Source organism: Serinus canaria, chromosome Z (genome assembly GCF_022539315.1).
Source record: "Serinus canaria isolate serCan28SL12 chromosome Z, serCan2020, whole genome shotgun sequence".
Lineage (NCBI taxonomy): Eukaryota > Metazoa > Chordata > Aves > Passeriformes > Fringillidae > Serinus > Serinus canaria.
In genome coordinates, this window is record NC_066343.1 from 57,232,876 (window position 1) to 57,249,140 (window position 16,265).

Genomic DNA, 16,265 nt, shown 5'->3' on the forward strand with positions numbered 1-16,265 from the left:
CATTAGTTTTTTATAGAAAAGATTGTTCCCCACATCTAATGTTCAATTGTGAATTGGTGTAGCAGAGGAACAGAACTCAGAAATAGTGTTCTTGACTTTGTTCACTTCATACAATCTGTTCTGTTAGCTGAGGCTGGAAACAGAAACTGTCCTTTAAAGGGGCAGGATAGGGTGGAAGGTCTTCTGCTTCCTGTATTCTTCTGCAAAGGGTTTCTCCATGAAGAGAATGTCATTCATGGTACTAACACAGCCACTGTTTCTATCTGGCCATATTTCAAGGCTTCAATTTTTGCTTATTGCCATTACAGAAACTCCTGTAATTAGAAAACATGGCTTCAGTGTTACTAACACTTTGGAAATGTGTAGCTGAAAATAAATGTCAGTCTCTCCTAAGAAGTGGAAATGTTAGCACGAAGGACTGTAGTCCACCGCAGCTGTAAATGGGAATGGAATTTCAAGGCTAATCCTAAGGCAAAGAACACGGATCAGTGGTTGCCATTGTGCATGTCTCTGTTAGGTGGATTTATCAGAAACTCTCAGCAAAAATTTACATTTGAGGAAATAAATATCCTCTGGCTACTAATTCTGGGGGAAAAAAATATAACCTGGCTTCTAATTTTTAATTTTTTTAACTTTCAATTTAATATATTGTTATGCCTACCTGAAACACTGTATATATTTACTTTGTATAGGTGGTTACCTGCCAGTTCAATGTACTACTACTTTCATATTGTACTCAAAATCATTACAAGTTTATTTTTTTTTTAATATACTAATCTGAAGAGTAATTTTTTAAATTTTATTTATTCCTTTAAGTGAACAGACAAAGAACTTTATATGGTGTAGGGACCATCTTTGCTGCTGTGTTGATGATCGTAAGTGGATTCTACATCCTAGACAAATAAAAGTGTTATCTCATTTGAAAGAGTTACACAATCAGAATTTGTTTTATAAGCTTAATCTCAGAACCCTCCCAACAACTTCTGAATGTCTTTTGAGTTCTATACTTAAACAAAGACAAATACATTATTTTCCCAGAGCAAGAGACTCTTGAGTTCACAGGCAGTATCAATGGACTTCTGCCGTAAAACTCCACATTCAGGGCTGATAGTTCCATTGGATCTTACAACTATTGCATTCAATATAAACAGAATTCAGGGAAAATTGCTTTCCAAGATTCTGTCATTGACCATTATGCATTAATCTTAACCATTTTTTAAATAGTATATTTTTAATGAGTGGAAATCTGGGTTTCATTTCATTCATTTCTCAGTTACTGCTCTTGGTTTGACTGTCCAGTCTGGAAATGAAGTAACAACCTCAGTGAGTAGAATTTGATTACATTTTTTCAGGCCTGGCCAAGATGTGACTTAATTTTTTTCGTTTCTCTTTCTCTGTATTTTCACCTCACTAAAAAAGTGGTATGAATGATAGCAGTCCTCTCACAACTCACCACTTAGTATTATAGTTCTTTTCATTGAAAGAGGTGATGGCTGGTTGGTATTTGCACCTTTATTGCTCTGTCTGGAAGAGTGACGACAGCAACAGCCCAATTTTAAAAATTAAGGAATTTAGTCATGGCTTTAGGGAGCTGTCTGTAAATGGATTAAGTCTGGTTGCCTCAAACCATTTTTGACAGTTTTTTCAGTCTTTTTTAAGCAAAGGCCAACTGTAGCTTAATCCTGTTGATGCAGCAGGACAATTTTATAACACATCTGACCTTCTGAAGAGGAATCACTATTTTGAAGAACATAGATATAGGACAGGGTCTGTTTTTCTATTTCTTCCCTTACATTGTCTTCATTCTTGCAAGAGACAGCTGCCACCATTATTAAGAATAATATTTGACTATCAGATTAAGAAAATGCTGCTAAATTTCCCCTCCTTTCTCTTCTAATTCAACCTTTTTGAGCCTATTACTTTCTGTAGAAATTACTCACTTCTTGTAATTGAAAAAAAACAAGCATCTGAAATGAGGGATATGCTTACTAGCAGAAAAGGAATATGTATAATTTCTATATGCTTTTTCTATCTCATTATCTGCGTAAAACCATCCACTTGAAGAAAAGCTTTCTAAAACAGAAGTAACATTTGTGAAATGCAGATATTACAATGAAACAAGAACCTCAAAGTGTGTCTACTGCTCTGTTAGTCTGTTATGCTTTGCCTCTGCAAGTGCATCAAAGTGCCACTTCCCAGTTTGTGGGCTGAAGTCATACAGAGGACCAGCAGCTGTAATTATTTTGAAATGTGATGGAGTTTCAAGTATTTTTGCTAGGACTGAACATTTGGCTCTCACTTTTGGGTGGGTGGGAGTGCTAATGATTCATTACGTTCACAGTACATCAGTTGCAAACTGTTTGTTAAAATGTATCTGACTGTAAAATCAGAAACAATCCAGGAATTGGTATTACTGTGTAAAAAACATGGGGCTTAAGTGATGCTAATACATTTCATTCAAAGGGTAATTTTGCTTTACATTCAAGTAAATTAACTGGGATAATTTTATAAAATGGAGTTTGTTGGATTTTGTACATGTGAGTATATATAGAAGATGTTGGGGAGGTATAAACATATAAAGTGTGGTTTAAAGTGTTGTGAGTAAAGGTTTGGACAGGAGAGGAAAGCATGTAAGTACAGACATTTTGGGACATTTATAGCAACAGCTGATAAGGATACCTGACAATCAGCAGATTCAGATGTTATGAGGTGCACGCCAGACTGACACACTCTATGGATGCTGCAGATTTCAGTGTAAGTCCTGTAAGGCTTGATGTCATCAAGCCAGCCTGACAAACTAATCACTGTCCTCCTCTCCCATGGTTTCCTCACCAGTTCAGGCTTGGAATGTGTTTTAGCTCATAAATTCTCAGTTCTTTTTCACTTTTGTTTTCTACAACACAGTGTCAGCAGTTTGAGAGAATATTCTGCCTGGATATCAGTGGCCTTGACATCTCAGCTGCCACACATGCTCCTTAAATGCCTGTTCTTTCCACCTGGTTTTCCCAGCGTCATCTTGAACATTCAAGCATTGCACCCCTATAGCTTAAATACTCCCTAAAGAATGTCAGTTGTCAAACCCTTTCACCCATGGTGCTAAAATAGCCATACAGTGCCAGGTGCTTCTCACCCTTCTGCTGCTGTAGTTAGGTGGGATGCTATCGAAAACAGATGCTAGGTGGGATAGGACACCTCCACGGAAGGGGAAAGACTCACCCCCGCGGGGTAAAGGTTTTAGACACTTCGGCTGGAAGCCGCATTGCTCAAACCTTCAGTGCCCTTAGGAAAAGAACTTTTCCCTGTCTCTCGACTGAGCTCCCCGCGGTGCCGCTGCCTGTAGGTCCCGCTGCCTGCTCAGCCCGCGCTCCCCGGCACCCTCTCCGCCGGTGGCGGGGACCAGAGCCGGCTCCGGGCCGGGGAACCCGTGCTCTGGAAACACGGCTCGTCCGGCGCCGGGCGCTGTCTGGGACAGGGCTGGACGGGGCGAGGCCGGCCGGAGTGCACGGCCTGGGGCTGCGGCAAGCGGTGGCACCGACGGCAGCAGGAGCGGGGCTGCGGAGCGGCGCTCGGAGCGTCCGTCCCGCTGCTCCGCCGCTCCCGACGCGGGCTGTGCCCGCTGACATTCCACACAGGGCACACATAGCCGGAGCTGTGCCACCGACACGGCCCGCGGTTGGAGCCGAGTTCTTACGTGTCTGCAATCTGCGTGGTCATGTTTGTAGAACCATGGAAAGGTTTGGCTGGAAGACACCTTAAATATCATCTTCTTCCAAACCCTCTGCCGTGGCCAGGGACGCCTCGACTTGGCCAGGCTGCTGACAGCCTTATCCAGCCTGGTCCTGAATGCTTTCAGGAACATCCACTTCCCTGGGCAACCTGTTCCAGGGCTTCACCATTCCCACAGTAAAGAATTTCTTTCTGACATCTGATGCAAACCTCTCTCCTTTCTGTTTAAAGCTATGCTTGCCCATATAAAATGCACCTCTCTAGCTCCTTTCTAAATTGCCTTTATGTAAACAAAAGGCACAATAAGGTCACTCTTCTCTTTTTAGGCTTAACAACCCAATTCCCTTTGCCTTTCATAGTTCGGGAGGGAGAGGGAGAGGGAGAGGGAGAGGGAGAGGGAGAGGGAGAGGGAGAGGGAGAGGGAGAGGGAGAGGGAGAGGGAGAGGGAGAGGGAGAGGGAGAGGGAGAGGGAGAGGGAGAGGGAGAGGGAGAGGGAGAGGGAGAGGTTTAGATGCTTCGGTAAATTTATGTTTTGATGAGGAAGAAAACAGTCTTTTAATTGGAATCACCTTAAAAATACACTGTGGTAGTAACTGATGTACTTTCATACAATGTACAAATAATTTAATATTTCCTTGTGTATTAATTACTGAATTAACTAATTAACTACTCTAATTCCTCAATATCTCTATATAAAAATCATCAAAAACTTCTCTATAAAGTGTCAAGTCAAAACCAGATGTCAGATGTGTTTTCCAACCTGCAAATAAATCTCAGCATGTCTTATTCAACCCCATCAAATTTGTAGCTGCTCTGTTTAGTCTTATTTCTGGCTTTATTCCTTTTTTTTTTTTGATGTTTGATATTTCTAGTGTTCCTGCTTATTAATACATGCTTAAAAATTGGCTTCAAATGAGACAGCATCAATAGGTTAACACTTTTTCTGGTTTAGGCTTTAGTTATACGCTGTATGTAAGATATTTATGGGGATATAAGTACCTTTCCAAAGATCTTGTGAGTCTGTGCAATGAGTGAGAATTCTGTTCTTCAAGTCTTAGAGCCATAAATTAGGGTGTTATACAGCAATAGTATCAGGAAAGAGGCAAATTTCCCCATCTAGAACATTAACACGTGATCAAAAAATCTCCTTTCATCCTACATCTAGAAGTCAGCAATCTGCTTAGAGGATCTCCTAACTCTGTGTGCCTTTCCCTCTGTTGACTTTGGACATGTCACTGTGATCTCTGAAAATCCCCCTGCTAGCAACGTGAAACAGTTCCCATTTTCAGATTTAAAAGTAGATACTTTGTGAGACAGTCTAGAAAACATAGCTGAAAGAGACAGTTTGTGCCTAACTGTGGCACTCTATAACTGGATTATAACTGAATGGTGCTTAAATTGGCTGGCTTTCTGTAGCCTTATGGATGTGGACATGAATTCACTTAAATGAAACACTTTTAAACTAATTTCCCAGAGAGCAGTGGTTGCCCTGAAATGAGAATGCCCCTGTTTGCTGAGTACACATCAACCATTGTAAAGCACTCTTGGTTTGCTTAGCTCCTATTTAATTTTCCTAGTTACTTTTATAGTTTTCTTCAGCGTAAGCTTATACATCTTATATCTGATACTGTGTATTAATATCACATCTATTTGCTCAGTAATCCATAAAAAAAAAGAGAATTATGCATTAAAAAGAGAGAGAGAGAAAGACAGAGAAAATTTACAGTGATACTTTCTGTATTTCTCTAAAGGGATTTTCCAAATCCTTTTAATGAAAAATTTCCTGCATTTAGATACTGTGCTTCATGAAATAACTTGGCTAAGGACAATGCAAGTGGTATTACCTGTAGTCCTTTATATGGTGCTTGACCTGAATTGATTTACCATATAAAATCCTTAGACTGTATCAGAACTATTTCAATGTACAGTAATTGTAAAAGGAGCTTTATTGCAATTGAGCTGTTCTTGAAATAAGTTCAGTGACTCTATATTGAATTGTAACATTTACTATGTGAATTATTGAATTAGACAGCTGTTATGATTAGTTAATTACTTAGTAGTTGTTACTCATTCATAGTTTTTATCTTTCACATTTCTGATAAATTGGCTTAAAATACCATAATGAAGAACTTTATTTTTTATCAACATCATAAAGGTATAGGATCTACAAGGATTGGAAGTGGTTCTGTTTGCATCATTCATGTAATAAAATTTACGTTATTAATATGCAAATAGTATGTATGGCCTTATCAGTTTAACTAGAAAATACATACTGTAATAAAGACACAAATCACAGAAGGAGAGGTCTGACTGTGTTTCCCAGGACTAGCCATCCAGCACTGATGTATATTACAAAATACCAGTTCTTTCTCGTGGTCTTTCCCAGTCCAGCCTGAGCTGCTGCATGAAGTGGTTGCCGTTCTGCACAGCACCCATGGCACAGTCACCTTCAGGGAAGCTTGCACAGCAGATTTCTTGCAACTGGTTCCTCTTGCAAGCATCCTGGATATTCTCATGCTGCAACACCTCTGGTATCAATGATGTTTTGAAACACAACAGCACAATAGTGCTTTGCTACTTTTCAGAATCAGAATTTTAGAAAAAACACTCTATTTTTCTTAAAGAATTAACACTTCTAGATTTACTTGTTTTTTAAAAAAGAAAATACTGTGAAAGAAAATTGTTGATATAGTCAACTTTGGAAAATAATGAGCACATATATAATTTCTGTACATTTTGCCCTCCACCAGTTCTGTCCTATGCAGCTTTTTAAATCTAGAACAGAGTTATCACTTAACATGAGCACCCTAGAAGATTTAGTTTTAAATCTGGATGTTGACTAATTATCTTCTGTTACACAATCAGAGGTAGGAAGGCAGTAACAGAAGCAGTGAGCCTAGCTGGACTCTTCTGTTTGAAAAGGCCAAAAAAATACTAAGGATGTTAGGCTGACATATTTTTGTCCCCTGATTATTACTTGCAGTGTCAGGACTAACTCATTCAAGCTAAAGTCTGAAAAACAGCAAATGTTTTCATAATGGAAGAATTTACCAGTTGCAGGTAATCAACTTTTTAACATGGGATTTTTCAGTAGTTCTGAGGATGTTTGAGTCCATACTCTGATCTTCTGGATTGTTGGCATCACTGCTTTAATAACAAGAGAAGTCTCCCTTTTTGTTGTCAGGACCACTGTACCCGTAAGTAGCTCCAGGCCTAGATGAGGGCTTGTACTGGTATAGCTGGTGGTCTGTGTTTCAAAGAGATTTTTATTTTTATTTTTATTAGAACAGAAAGGAAGAAGGTTATAGATAGGTTGACTCAGAAGAAAGGAATAATGGAATTATGAAGCAAAAATTCACTTTGATGGCATTATCTGGCCTGAGAAGCAGTTGATGCAAAACAGCAGCAGTCTTCATTTTAGCAGTTTCAAATACATGACAGCAACTGGAACATAGGGGCATAATTTCAGTAAGGATGGTATAGCCTTGCTAACATACAGACAAGGCCCTGCATGTGGGAAACTGCAGTAGAACTGCAAATGTCACAGTTCAAAGGTGAAGGGACCCAGATAAGCAGTGTCTCAGGACTGAGTCAGGAATGAGCTTGAAATACAGCTTGTAAAATGCTTAAACCCTCGTGCAAATGGCTAATTTTTGGCACATTAGAAAAGAAGTAGCCATAGGAGGGGTGTTATGAATTATGTGAACATACAGAGACTGAGAAAGTTAGGGAGGTCTATATTAATGTTTTCACAAAGTTTTAAAACTGTTCTGTTATCTCTTTTTTTGGTGAAAGTTATGACCAGGCTCATGCCAATTGCCAGATCCTGCTGCCATGAAGCACCTGCTGGGTATATTCTTACTCAAGCCCTGAAATTGTTTCTAAGAAGTATCTAATAAACATGTTTCTTTGTACCTTAATGATGCTTTTGTTACTTTTACTGGAATTGCATTGATGTTTTCAGGTCTCCTACTGATCAAGTTAACACATGTAATTGCTCATAAGAGGAGCTATTTATTTTCTAGATTTGCCTGTGCAAGCCTGAACTATTAGGTTCTGCAAATCAATGCTAACAACATAAAATGAAAAGCAATAGGCTTTAAAGCATAAAGTAAGTTACACTTAATCAATATAAGCAATAAAATCTAGAGTCTTTTGGGCAATATTTTGGGAAAAATTAGGAAGGCCATGCCTCATTGTTAGCCAGGTGTACAATTTAAAGTTCTGTGTTGACTTTGTTTAAAGATAATAATGGATAGAGCTGTGCTCTTATTAAATAGCTCTGACTTTGAATTCAAGGAAACTCTAAGAATAAACCAGCATGTTTAATGTTTATTTAAGACTTCTGATAGTTAAATACAGGAATTCCTTGTAAATCATTATGAGTTTTTCATAATTTCCAATGTGAGAAATAATAGCTAAATGGGGTATGAAATGAAAGAAAGCTATACAGATTGTGTAAGCATATTCAGTGAAATAATTAAATAGCTGAGGAAATGTTCAACAATAAAAAAACATTAGGCATCCATGAAGGTTGTTATAGAGAATTTTTAAAGGTCATGCTTGCATTTAACTTGGTGATAAAAGAAAAAACTACTTTTCCTAGGTACTTTATCTGAACATCAACAACACAGCTGTAAAGAAACCATAAAATCAATAACATCCTTTTGTTTCAATGACATTATGTGGATAGAGCTACATTAACTGTTTCAAAAATATCTCTTTTGTGTCAGTGAGTTCCAACAGACAAAGAAGGAGAAAGAAATTAATATGCTGCCACTTACAGAGTAAAAGCTTAAAATAATAGTAAGCATCCTGCCCTGTGTACTGCATTTAATTTATTTTAATTTATTTTATTGGCAAGACACAGTCCTTTCTTGTGGACTTTGGACAAAAATGCCTCACTTTTCTGCCTGTACCTTGTTTTCTTCAGGCCTGACATCACTACAAAATCCTAATTTAAATTGTATGTGCTTTACATTTGTTTACATTTGAACTTGGCATTCTCTTTGAAGTCTGTTGACATCTATTATCCCTTACTCTTTCAACCTTCTTACCAGAGGATGTTGGCTGACATTATTATTTACCTCATTAGTGTTGTAATAGTTGTTGTGGGATTCCAAATTTTAATTATATTGCAGTACGCACTGCTTTGTTAGGAATCTTTCACACAATGAAGGGGATACCACATGGAATCAGAAAAGTACATTTGTTGTATATTTTATCTTTGTTTAATTAATGTCTGACTGACAAATAAAAAATAGCCTTCTGGGAAAATGTTTATTTGAGCATCACCTGGCTGGAGTGCAGGAACATGAATTGTAGTTTTTATTTATTTGGTGAGAATTTATATTTCCGTCTTTCATAAAAAAAATCAATAATGGAAGTTAAAATCATTTTTAAAGGATATTCATAATTGAAACAAAGGGGAAATTAATGATAAACTTGGCTACACACTATTCATGGATATTCATGGAGATTTGCAATTAATGTTTAAATAAATGAGTCTTATATAGACAGTGCTCTTGGGCATTGTGGAGTTTTTGGGGGATGGTGCTGTGCAGGGCCAGTAGCAGGACTCAATGATTCTTATGGGTTCTTTCCAGCTCAGCTTATTCTGTGCTTCTGTGATTCTGATTTAGAAAGGCATGGCAGGGCAGACTGAATTTACATGTGCAGATGCACAGTGATAAACAACTTTCTGGTTTCAAATCTTTAAATGTGTGGAGCAGAGGTTTTTTCTTCTTAACATCTCACCACAGACTACCTTCATGCACTCTGTTGCCACCGATGTCGTGAATTTGGGTGAGTGATTCTGAATGTTTATGCATATTAGAGACTTTCATAGAGTGTCCCTACACCAGTCTATTTATAGTGATTAAAAATGCTAATCTAGGAAGGCTTTTAAGTGCTCTTCTCAATAGGTATTTGTCAAATAGAGCAGGGCAGTGAAATACTTTGTAGTTTATATGTAGGGGGTATAAACCAATGTCTATGTAAAAAGCAGAAAGAAAGCAAAGTAAGAAAACTATAAATTCAGTGCTGAATTTTGGCAGTAACTTAGAGCTGTTGAAAATATTAACTGAATTATTTGCATTTAAAATAGTAAACAGAAGTATTCAAAATTATTTAAAATCATGAATAAGCCAAAACTGCTCTCATTTGTGTTAAAGTAGGAGAGAAAATATGAGTGAAGAGAAAATGAACCTTAGCCTTTTTTAAGACATCACCAACTGTGAGGATCTAAGGACATACCCCCTTGCTGCACTCATCTGTGGGAATAATTGTCCGACCGGCTGTGTGTCTCTGTCGGACATGCGTGGGGTGGCTCGCGTGGGACGGTTCGCAGGCAGCCCGCGATGAACAGACGAGTCTGGACTCCTCTATAGTTCGGTCTTCAGGTTGTTTATTAAAGCTTATCTCTAAGGTTTTTGTTCTGCCCAGCCGAGATCTGACCAGCAAGGCAGCCACAAGCACTCTCTGCCCCTTTTGGGCGGTCGTACATTCTTATACTGATAATTGCGTATGTGATATTTACAATTTTTCCCCAATGCCCATCACCTTTATTAAACAGTGCACTTTTAGTATGAACCAATCTAAAATGCACACATCACAGAGAAGATGGATGACAAGAAGAAGGAGAAAAGCCACGAGGTCGGGCCTGAATCCTCCATCTTGCCTCCATTAGACCCCCCTGTACCAAAATCTTAAAACCTATATTCTATTCTATAAAAACACCTGCCCTACACCATTCAAACCTCTGAAACTTCCATATCCTCATGCTTTGATAGCACGACCCTTGAAGGGTCAAAATCAAGCCACCAGGTGCCTTTGGCTACATTCCAGGACTTCTGAGCCCCCCAAGGGGTCTCCCTGGGACTCAGAGCATCCGAGGTGATGCGCTGAGTTCCCACTCTCTTTGCACAAAAAGCACTTGTCTGGTAACTTGACTCATTGCACGTCGTACACGCAGAAGAACACATGGCATAATGAACAAGAGAACTTAAAGCCTTACAAAAGTATAACAAGCTATCATCTAACAACAGTTTTACAACACCACTGATTCCCACACCCATGAAGTGACCCAAAGTCCACAGCCTTCCTTTAAATGTGTGGAGCAGAGGTTTTTCTTCTTAACATCTCACCACAGACTACCTTCATGCACTCTGTTGCCACCGATGTCGTGAATTTGGGTGAGTGATTCTGAATGTTTATGCATATTAGAGACTTTCATAGAGTGTCCCTACACCAGTCTATTTATAGTGATTAAAATGCTAATCTAGGAAGGCTTTTAAGTGCTCTTCTCAATAGGTATTTGTCAAATAGAGCAGGGCAGTGAAATACTTTGTAGTTTATATGTAGGGGGTATAAACCAATGTCTATGTAAAAAGCAGAAAGAAAGCAAAGTAAGAAAACTATAAATTCAGTGCTGAATTTTGGCAGTAACTTAGAGCTGTTGAAAATATTAACTGAATTATTTGCATTTAAATAGTAAACAGAAGTATTCAAAATTATTTAAAATCATGAATAAGCCAAAACTGCTCTCATTTGTGTTAAAGTAGGAGAGAAAATATGAGTGAAGAGAAAATGAACCTTAGCCTTTTTTAAGACATCACCAACTGTGAGGATCTAAGGACATACCCCCTTGCTGCACTCATCTGTGGGAATAATTGTCCGACCGGCTGTGTGTCTCTGTCGGACATGCGTGGGGTGGCTCGCGTGGAACGGTTCGCAGGCAGCCCGCGATGAACAGACGAGTCTGGACTCCTCTATAGTTCGGTCTTCAGGTTGTTTATTAAAGCTTATCTCTAAGGTTTTTGTTCTGCCCAGCCGAGATCTGACCAGCAAGGCAGCCACAAGCACTCTCTGCCCCTTTTGGGCGGTCGTACATTCTTATACTGATAATTGCGTATGTGATATTTACAATTTTTCTCCAATGCCCATCACCTTTATTAAACAGTGCACCTTTAGTATGAACCAATCTAAAATGCACACATCACAGAGAAGATGGATGACAAGAAGAAGGAGAAAAGCCACGAGGTCGGGCCTGAATCCTCCATCTTGCCTCCATTAGACCCCCCTGTACCAAAATCTTAAAACCTATATTCTATTCTATAAAAACACCTGCCCTACACCATTCAAACCTCTGAAACTTCCATATCCTCATGCTTTGATAGCACGACCCTTGAAGGGTCAAAATCAAGCCACCAGGTGCCTTTGGCTACATTCCAGGACTTCTGAGCCCCCCAAGGGGTCTCCCTGGGACTCAGAGCATCCGAGGTGATGCGCTGAGTTCCCACATCTCCCCCCTCTCTTTGCACAAAAAGCACTTGTCTGGTAACTTGACTCATTGCACGTCGTACACACAGAAGAACACATGGCATAATGAACAAGAGAACTAAAAGCCTTACAAAAGTATAACAAGCTATCATCTAACAACATTTTACAACACCACTGATTCCCACACCCATGAAGTGACCCAAAGTCCACAGCCTTCTATGGGCAAAGCACAAGGGTTGGAATCTCTGTGCAGTCCACATCTGTACATCTTCTTTTCTGCTTATGGAATGGCCAGCGTTTTCTTGCCTGCGCTTCTTGTCAACATTGTCTTGCACTGGATGGAGTTTCACATTCTTCACTGGGGTTCACCTGGACTTTTGTACCCGCTAAAACACAAACAAATCCATGTCCCCGAAGAGACTGGAGGATTTTCTCAAAATCTTGGAGGTGAAGAATGGGTCCTGATATGAAAATAAAACATTGATCAACTCCGTTTCAGTCTCTATGCAATTGCATAGGGAAATGTAAAATGACAGCAATTAGAGATTAATTAGATAATACACATAACCAATAACACATCTGCAATCATACAATTGTCAAACACTACAACACTGAACTGTCATCCCAGAGTCTGCGACAGCTGATGAACCTTACAACAGCAGAGAACTGGAGAATCCATGTCCGGATTCATGTTTCTCCAAACTCTCTCTGAAAACAGGTTCAGCTATCATAGACGGTCAAATTGCCAAGCCAAAAGGACTTGAATACTTTTTGATGCAGAAAACATCTGGGCTGATTGTCAATCACTCCATTCAAGTAGAGCTAGGACTTGGCCAGAGCCCGAACTCTAATTGATGGATATCACTTAGCACATTCTTAAAATGAGACTCTTAAAAACAGCAATTATGAATAAGAAACCTTAGGATTAAAGATCTATCAAACCATTTAATAATTGGATCCCTCTGAAACTTCTGTTGGGATGGAAATTCTTCAAACACAGTAGACTTCTTGAAATCTTGGCTGAGGTACCTCTGTAATAACTGAAGAAACAATAAATGAAGAAAACCACAAGAGAGGCAATCTGGATTTAAAAGAAATCCAAAAACCTGTGAGTAGTTAGGAAATAAGACAAGATTCTGAAGAGACATGTGGCTTCACACAAAAGAGATAGTAAAACACTGACTGGCTATAAACATTACAATACCCTGATAATAATTCTTATCACAAATTCTGAGAATTCTCATTATATAATCAACTTATCAACAGGAAGTATTAGAAGGAGTTAAGACAACCTTTTTAAAGTATTCATATAACATTAACAGCAATCCTTATTTATCAGTCTTACCTATAAAATCTAACAAAGGTTACAAACTCAATGACAACAATCCCTAAAACTCTGAACCATTGGAGAATCAGCTGATGACCCCACAGATAGGATCTGAATAATGTTTCTCAAATGCTCTGTCTTCAGAGAACTTCAAGTAATTGAATCCTTACTAATGCTTCTATCTTTATATGGTACCATCTCTCTCTCTCCCTGAGAGGCATTTTTCAAAACAGAAGATTTCCATCTACATCATATTTAGAACAACACTGATTTGCATTGATTTTCCCTTCCTTTTTCCTGTATCTTGGGCAAAAGCCTGGTGCTTTCTCACTTTTCTCTGATTTTGGACAATTTTTTTTTTTTTTTTTTTTTTTTTTTTTTTTCTCACGTTTTGCATCTGAAACGAGGGTTTTGGCTTTGCCCCTATATGTAAAAAGGAAATTTGAGATCTTCGTGATTGTTTTTTTTTTTTTTGCTGTGTTGAGTGAATGCACAAAGCTTCTCGCTGCCTCTGCTGCTGAAAACATCCATGCAGGAATGCCTTGAGATGCTGTGATTTGTATCACATCATCCCTCTGTTGATCCGCTCCATATGGCGTATTTTCAAACCCTCGAAACTCCGAGGTCGATGGGTAATCCATCTGCTCTGGTAACATCGCTTTTTTCTCTGCACCTTTCCCTTTATATATTGTAGGAAAGAATTGCTGCATTGCTGCAGACCTGCTACGAGATTGGGTTCGCACGGTTTTTTCCTGGGCTGCCAATGTAGGCTGAATACCTGCACGTACCCCTGGGGGGGGTGAAGCCTGCCTTTCAGGGACTGGAGCCATGGGGATCGGGACCGGGGAAGGGGTGGAGCCCGGGAACTGGAGCTGTGGCCACGCCCCCTCCTCGTCCGAGATGCCGCCGGGGGCGGGACCCTCCCCCTGCCGCGCTCCGCCCGCACCCTCCGTGCTCGCGCGGCCCCGGGAACGCCCCCCGTCTCCCCTGAGCTGACGTCACTGTCTCCGCCCTGCTCCGTCTCCGATGCCTCCCCCTCGGTCTCCGCCTCCGACTCTCCTTCCCCCTCTGACGTCGTATTCACGCCCCGCCTCCTCGCGACAAGCTCGCCCCGCGCTTTGGCCCGCGTGCGCGCTGCGATCCGGGTAGAACGCCGCATCCCTGTTTCCGGGTGTTGTGATGTCATTGTCATGCGTTTCTTGCGCCTCCCGCCGGGCCCCGCCTGGGTCTCTGAGGCTCCGCTCGCCTCACTGCCCGTATCTGAGATGGACGCAGTGGAGCTTCCGCCCTTCCCGGAAATCCCGCGCGCCCCCGGTCCCGCGCACTCTTCCCGCCCCGCGCGTATCATCTGAGCCGCCGCTTCCGGCACGGCACCCGTACCACCCGTGCTATGCCCCCCTGCCCTCACAGATCCTCCTTCCCCGCCCGGGACCGTTGCCGCCGCCGCCCCCGACGCCGCCCCTATTGCGTAATCACGGTCGCCGCGGCTCGGTGCCTCCGTGCCGGTCCCGCTCCCCTCCACCCCCGTTCGCGACTCCACACCCCCTCCTGTCTTTTCCGCCCTCGGCTCCTGTAACTCGGGAATTTCCCCTCCCACAGGATCGCCTGGCTCTGAGACAGGACTCGTGTCTGACTCGGTGTCTGAGTCTCCTAAATTCTCTGGGGTCTCAGGACGCTTTGGGGTTTTCTTGGGTTTTCGGGGAATAGGAAGTGAAGGCAGTTCTAATTTTTCCTGCTCCTCCTCTTCTTCGGGGACAGTTTTTCCCGGGCTATCTGAGACCAGAGTTAGTCTCTGTCCCGTGCCCTGACCCCCCTTTTTCTTTCCGGGGTTTTTATCATCTAACTGCCCGGCTGCGCTTCTAGCTTCAGCCGAAATCGCCTCCAACATAATCCTTGCTGGAGATAATAACTTCAAGGCTGCCTCATCCTTTTCTGTTGCTAGCAAATATATGTGCCTTTTGACCTCCTGCCAGAAACCCATTTCAAATAACAACCGGGTCTCTGAATGTGGGTAATTAAGTCTGACCCACAGTAATAAATCTTTAAGATGTTTCTTGGGAATTCCCTTTGTGTGCATCTGTGCCAAGCCTTGTAAGGCCGCTAAGATTTCTAATTGCTCCTTAGTGTATGTGCCTCCCATAGTAATTGATGTTTTAAATCTGAACCTTCTCACCGAATTTGTGTCGTCGGGGCAGTCCGAAGGCTCCTGGTCCTGTCCAGCAGTCCGCAGGAGATGGGATCAGAGGCGCCTTTCTGATTCCAGTCCGGGCTGTCCTGGTACGAGTCTCCTTCGGTGGAAGAGGAGTGCGATAATTGTTGATGGTCTCAGTGGCTGCTGCTGTTCAGTGGCTGCTGCTTTCTCCGTCTGCAGACGCTGCTTTCTCCGGGAGATATCAGCGTGCTCCTGGGAACGAGTCCAGCTGTGGGAGCTGCCCGCCTGGGCTCAGGCTGTGTTCCTCCTGTGCTCTTCCTGAGCCCGTCTCCAGCCCACTCGTGCCCTCTCGAGCCCACCTGAGCCCTTCTTGAGCCCACCTGAGCCCACCCAGGGATCGCCAGATGTTCGACCGGCTGTGTGTCTCTGTCGGACATGCGTGGGGTGGCTCGCGTGGGACGGTTCGCAGGCAGCCCGCGATGAACAGACGAGTCTGGACTCCTCTATAGTTCGGTCTTCAGGTTGTTTATTAAAGCTTATCTCTAAGGTTTTTGTTCTGCCCAGCCGAGATCTGACCAGCAAGGCAGCCACAAGCACTCTCTGCCCCTTTAGGGCGGTCGTACATTCTTATACTGATAATTGCGTAGGTGATATTTACAATTTTTCTCCAATACCCATCACCTTTATTAAACAGTGCACCTTTAGTATGAACCAATCTAAAATGCACACATCACAGAGAAGATGGATGACAAGAAGAAGGAGAAAAGCCACGAGGTCGGG

General features: G+C 41.6%; 2 protein-coding genes across 3 annotated transcripts in view; one reads left to right on the top strand and one right to left on the bottom strand.

Annotated features, from left to right (window-relative positions):
• Nucleotides 1-15,470, bottom strand: part of LOC127061026 (translation initiation factor IF-2-like) — a 694,470-nt gene extending 679,000 nt beyond the window's left edge. The window contains exon 1 of the mRNA XM_050986865.1: nt 11,692-15,470. Within this exon, the coding sequence (XP_050842822.1) occupies nt 13,896-15,410 (1,515 nt within the window). The 5' untranslated portion in view covers nt 15,411-15,470 and the 3' untranslated portion in view covers nt 11,692-13,895. The remainder of the gene's footprint in view (nt 1-11,691) is intronic.
• The window catches only part of LOC103821042 (cAMP-specific 3',5'-cyclic phosphodiesterase 4D), a 359,702-nt gene that overhangs the window by 278,744 nt on the left and 64,693 nt on the right, over nt 1-16,265 (top strand). The gene's annotated exons all lie outside the window — the stretch shown is intronic.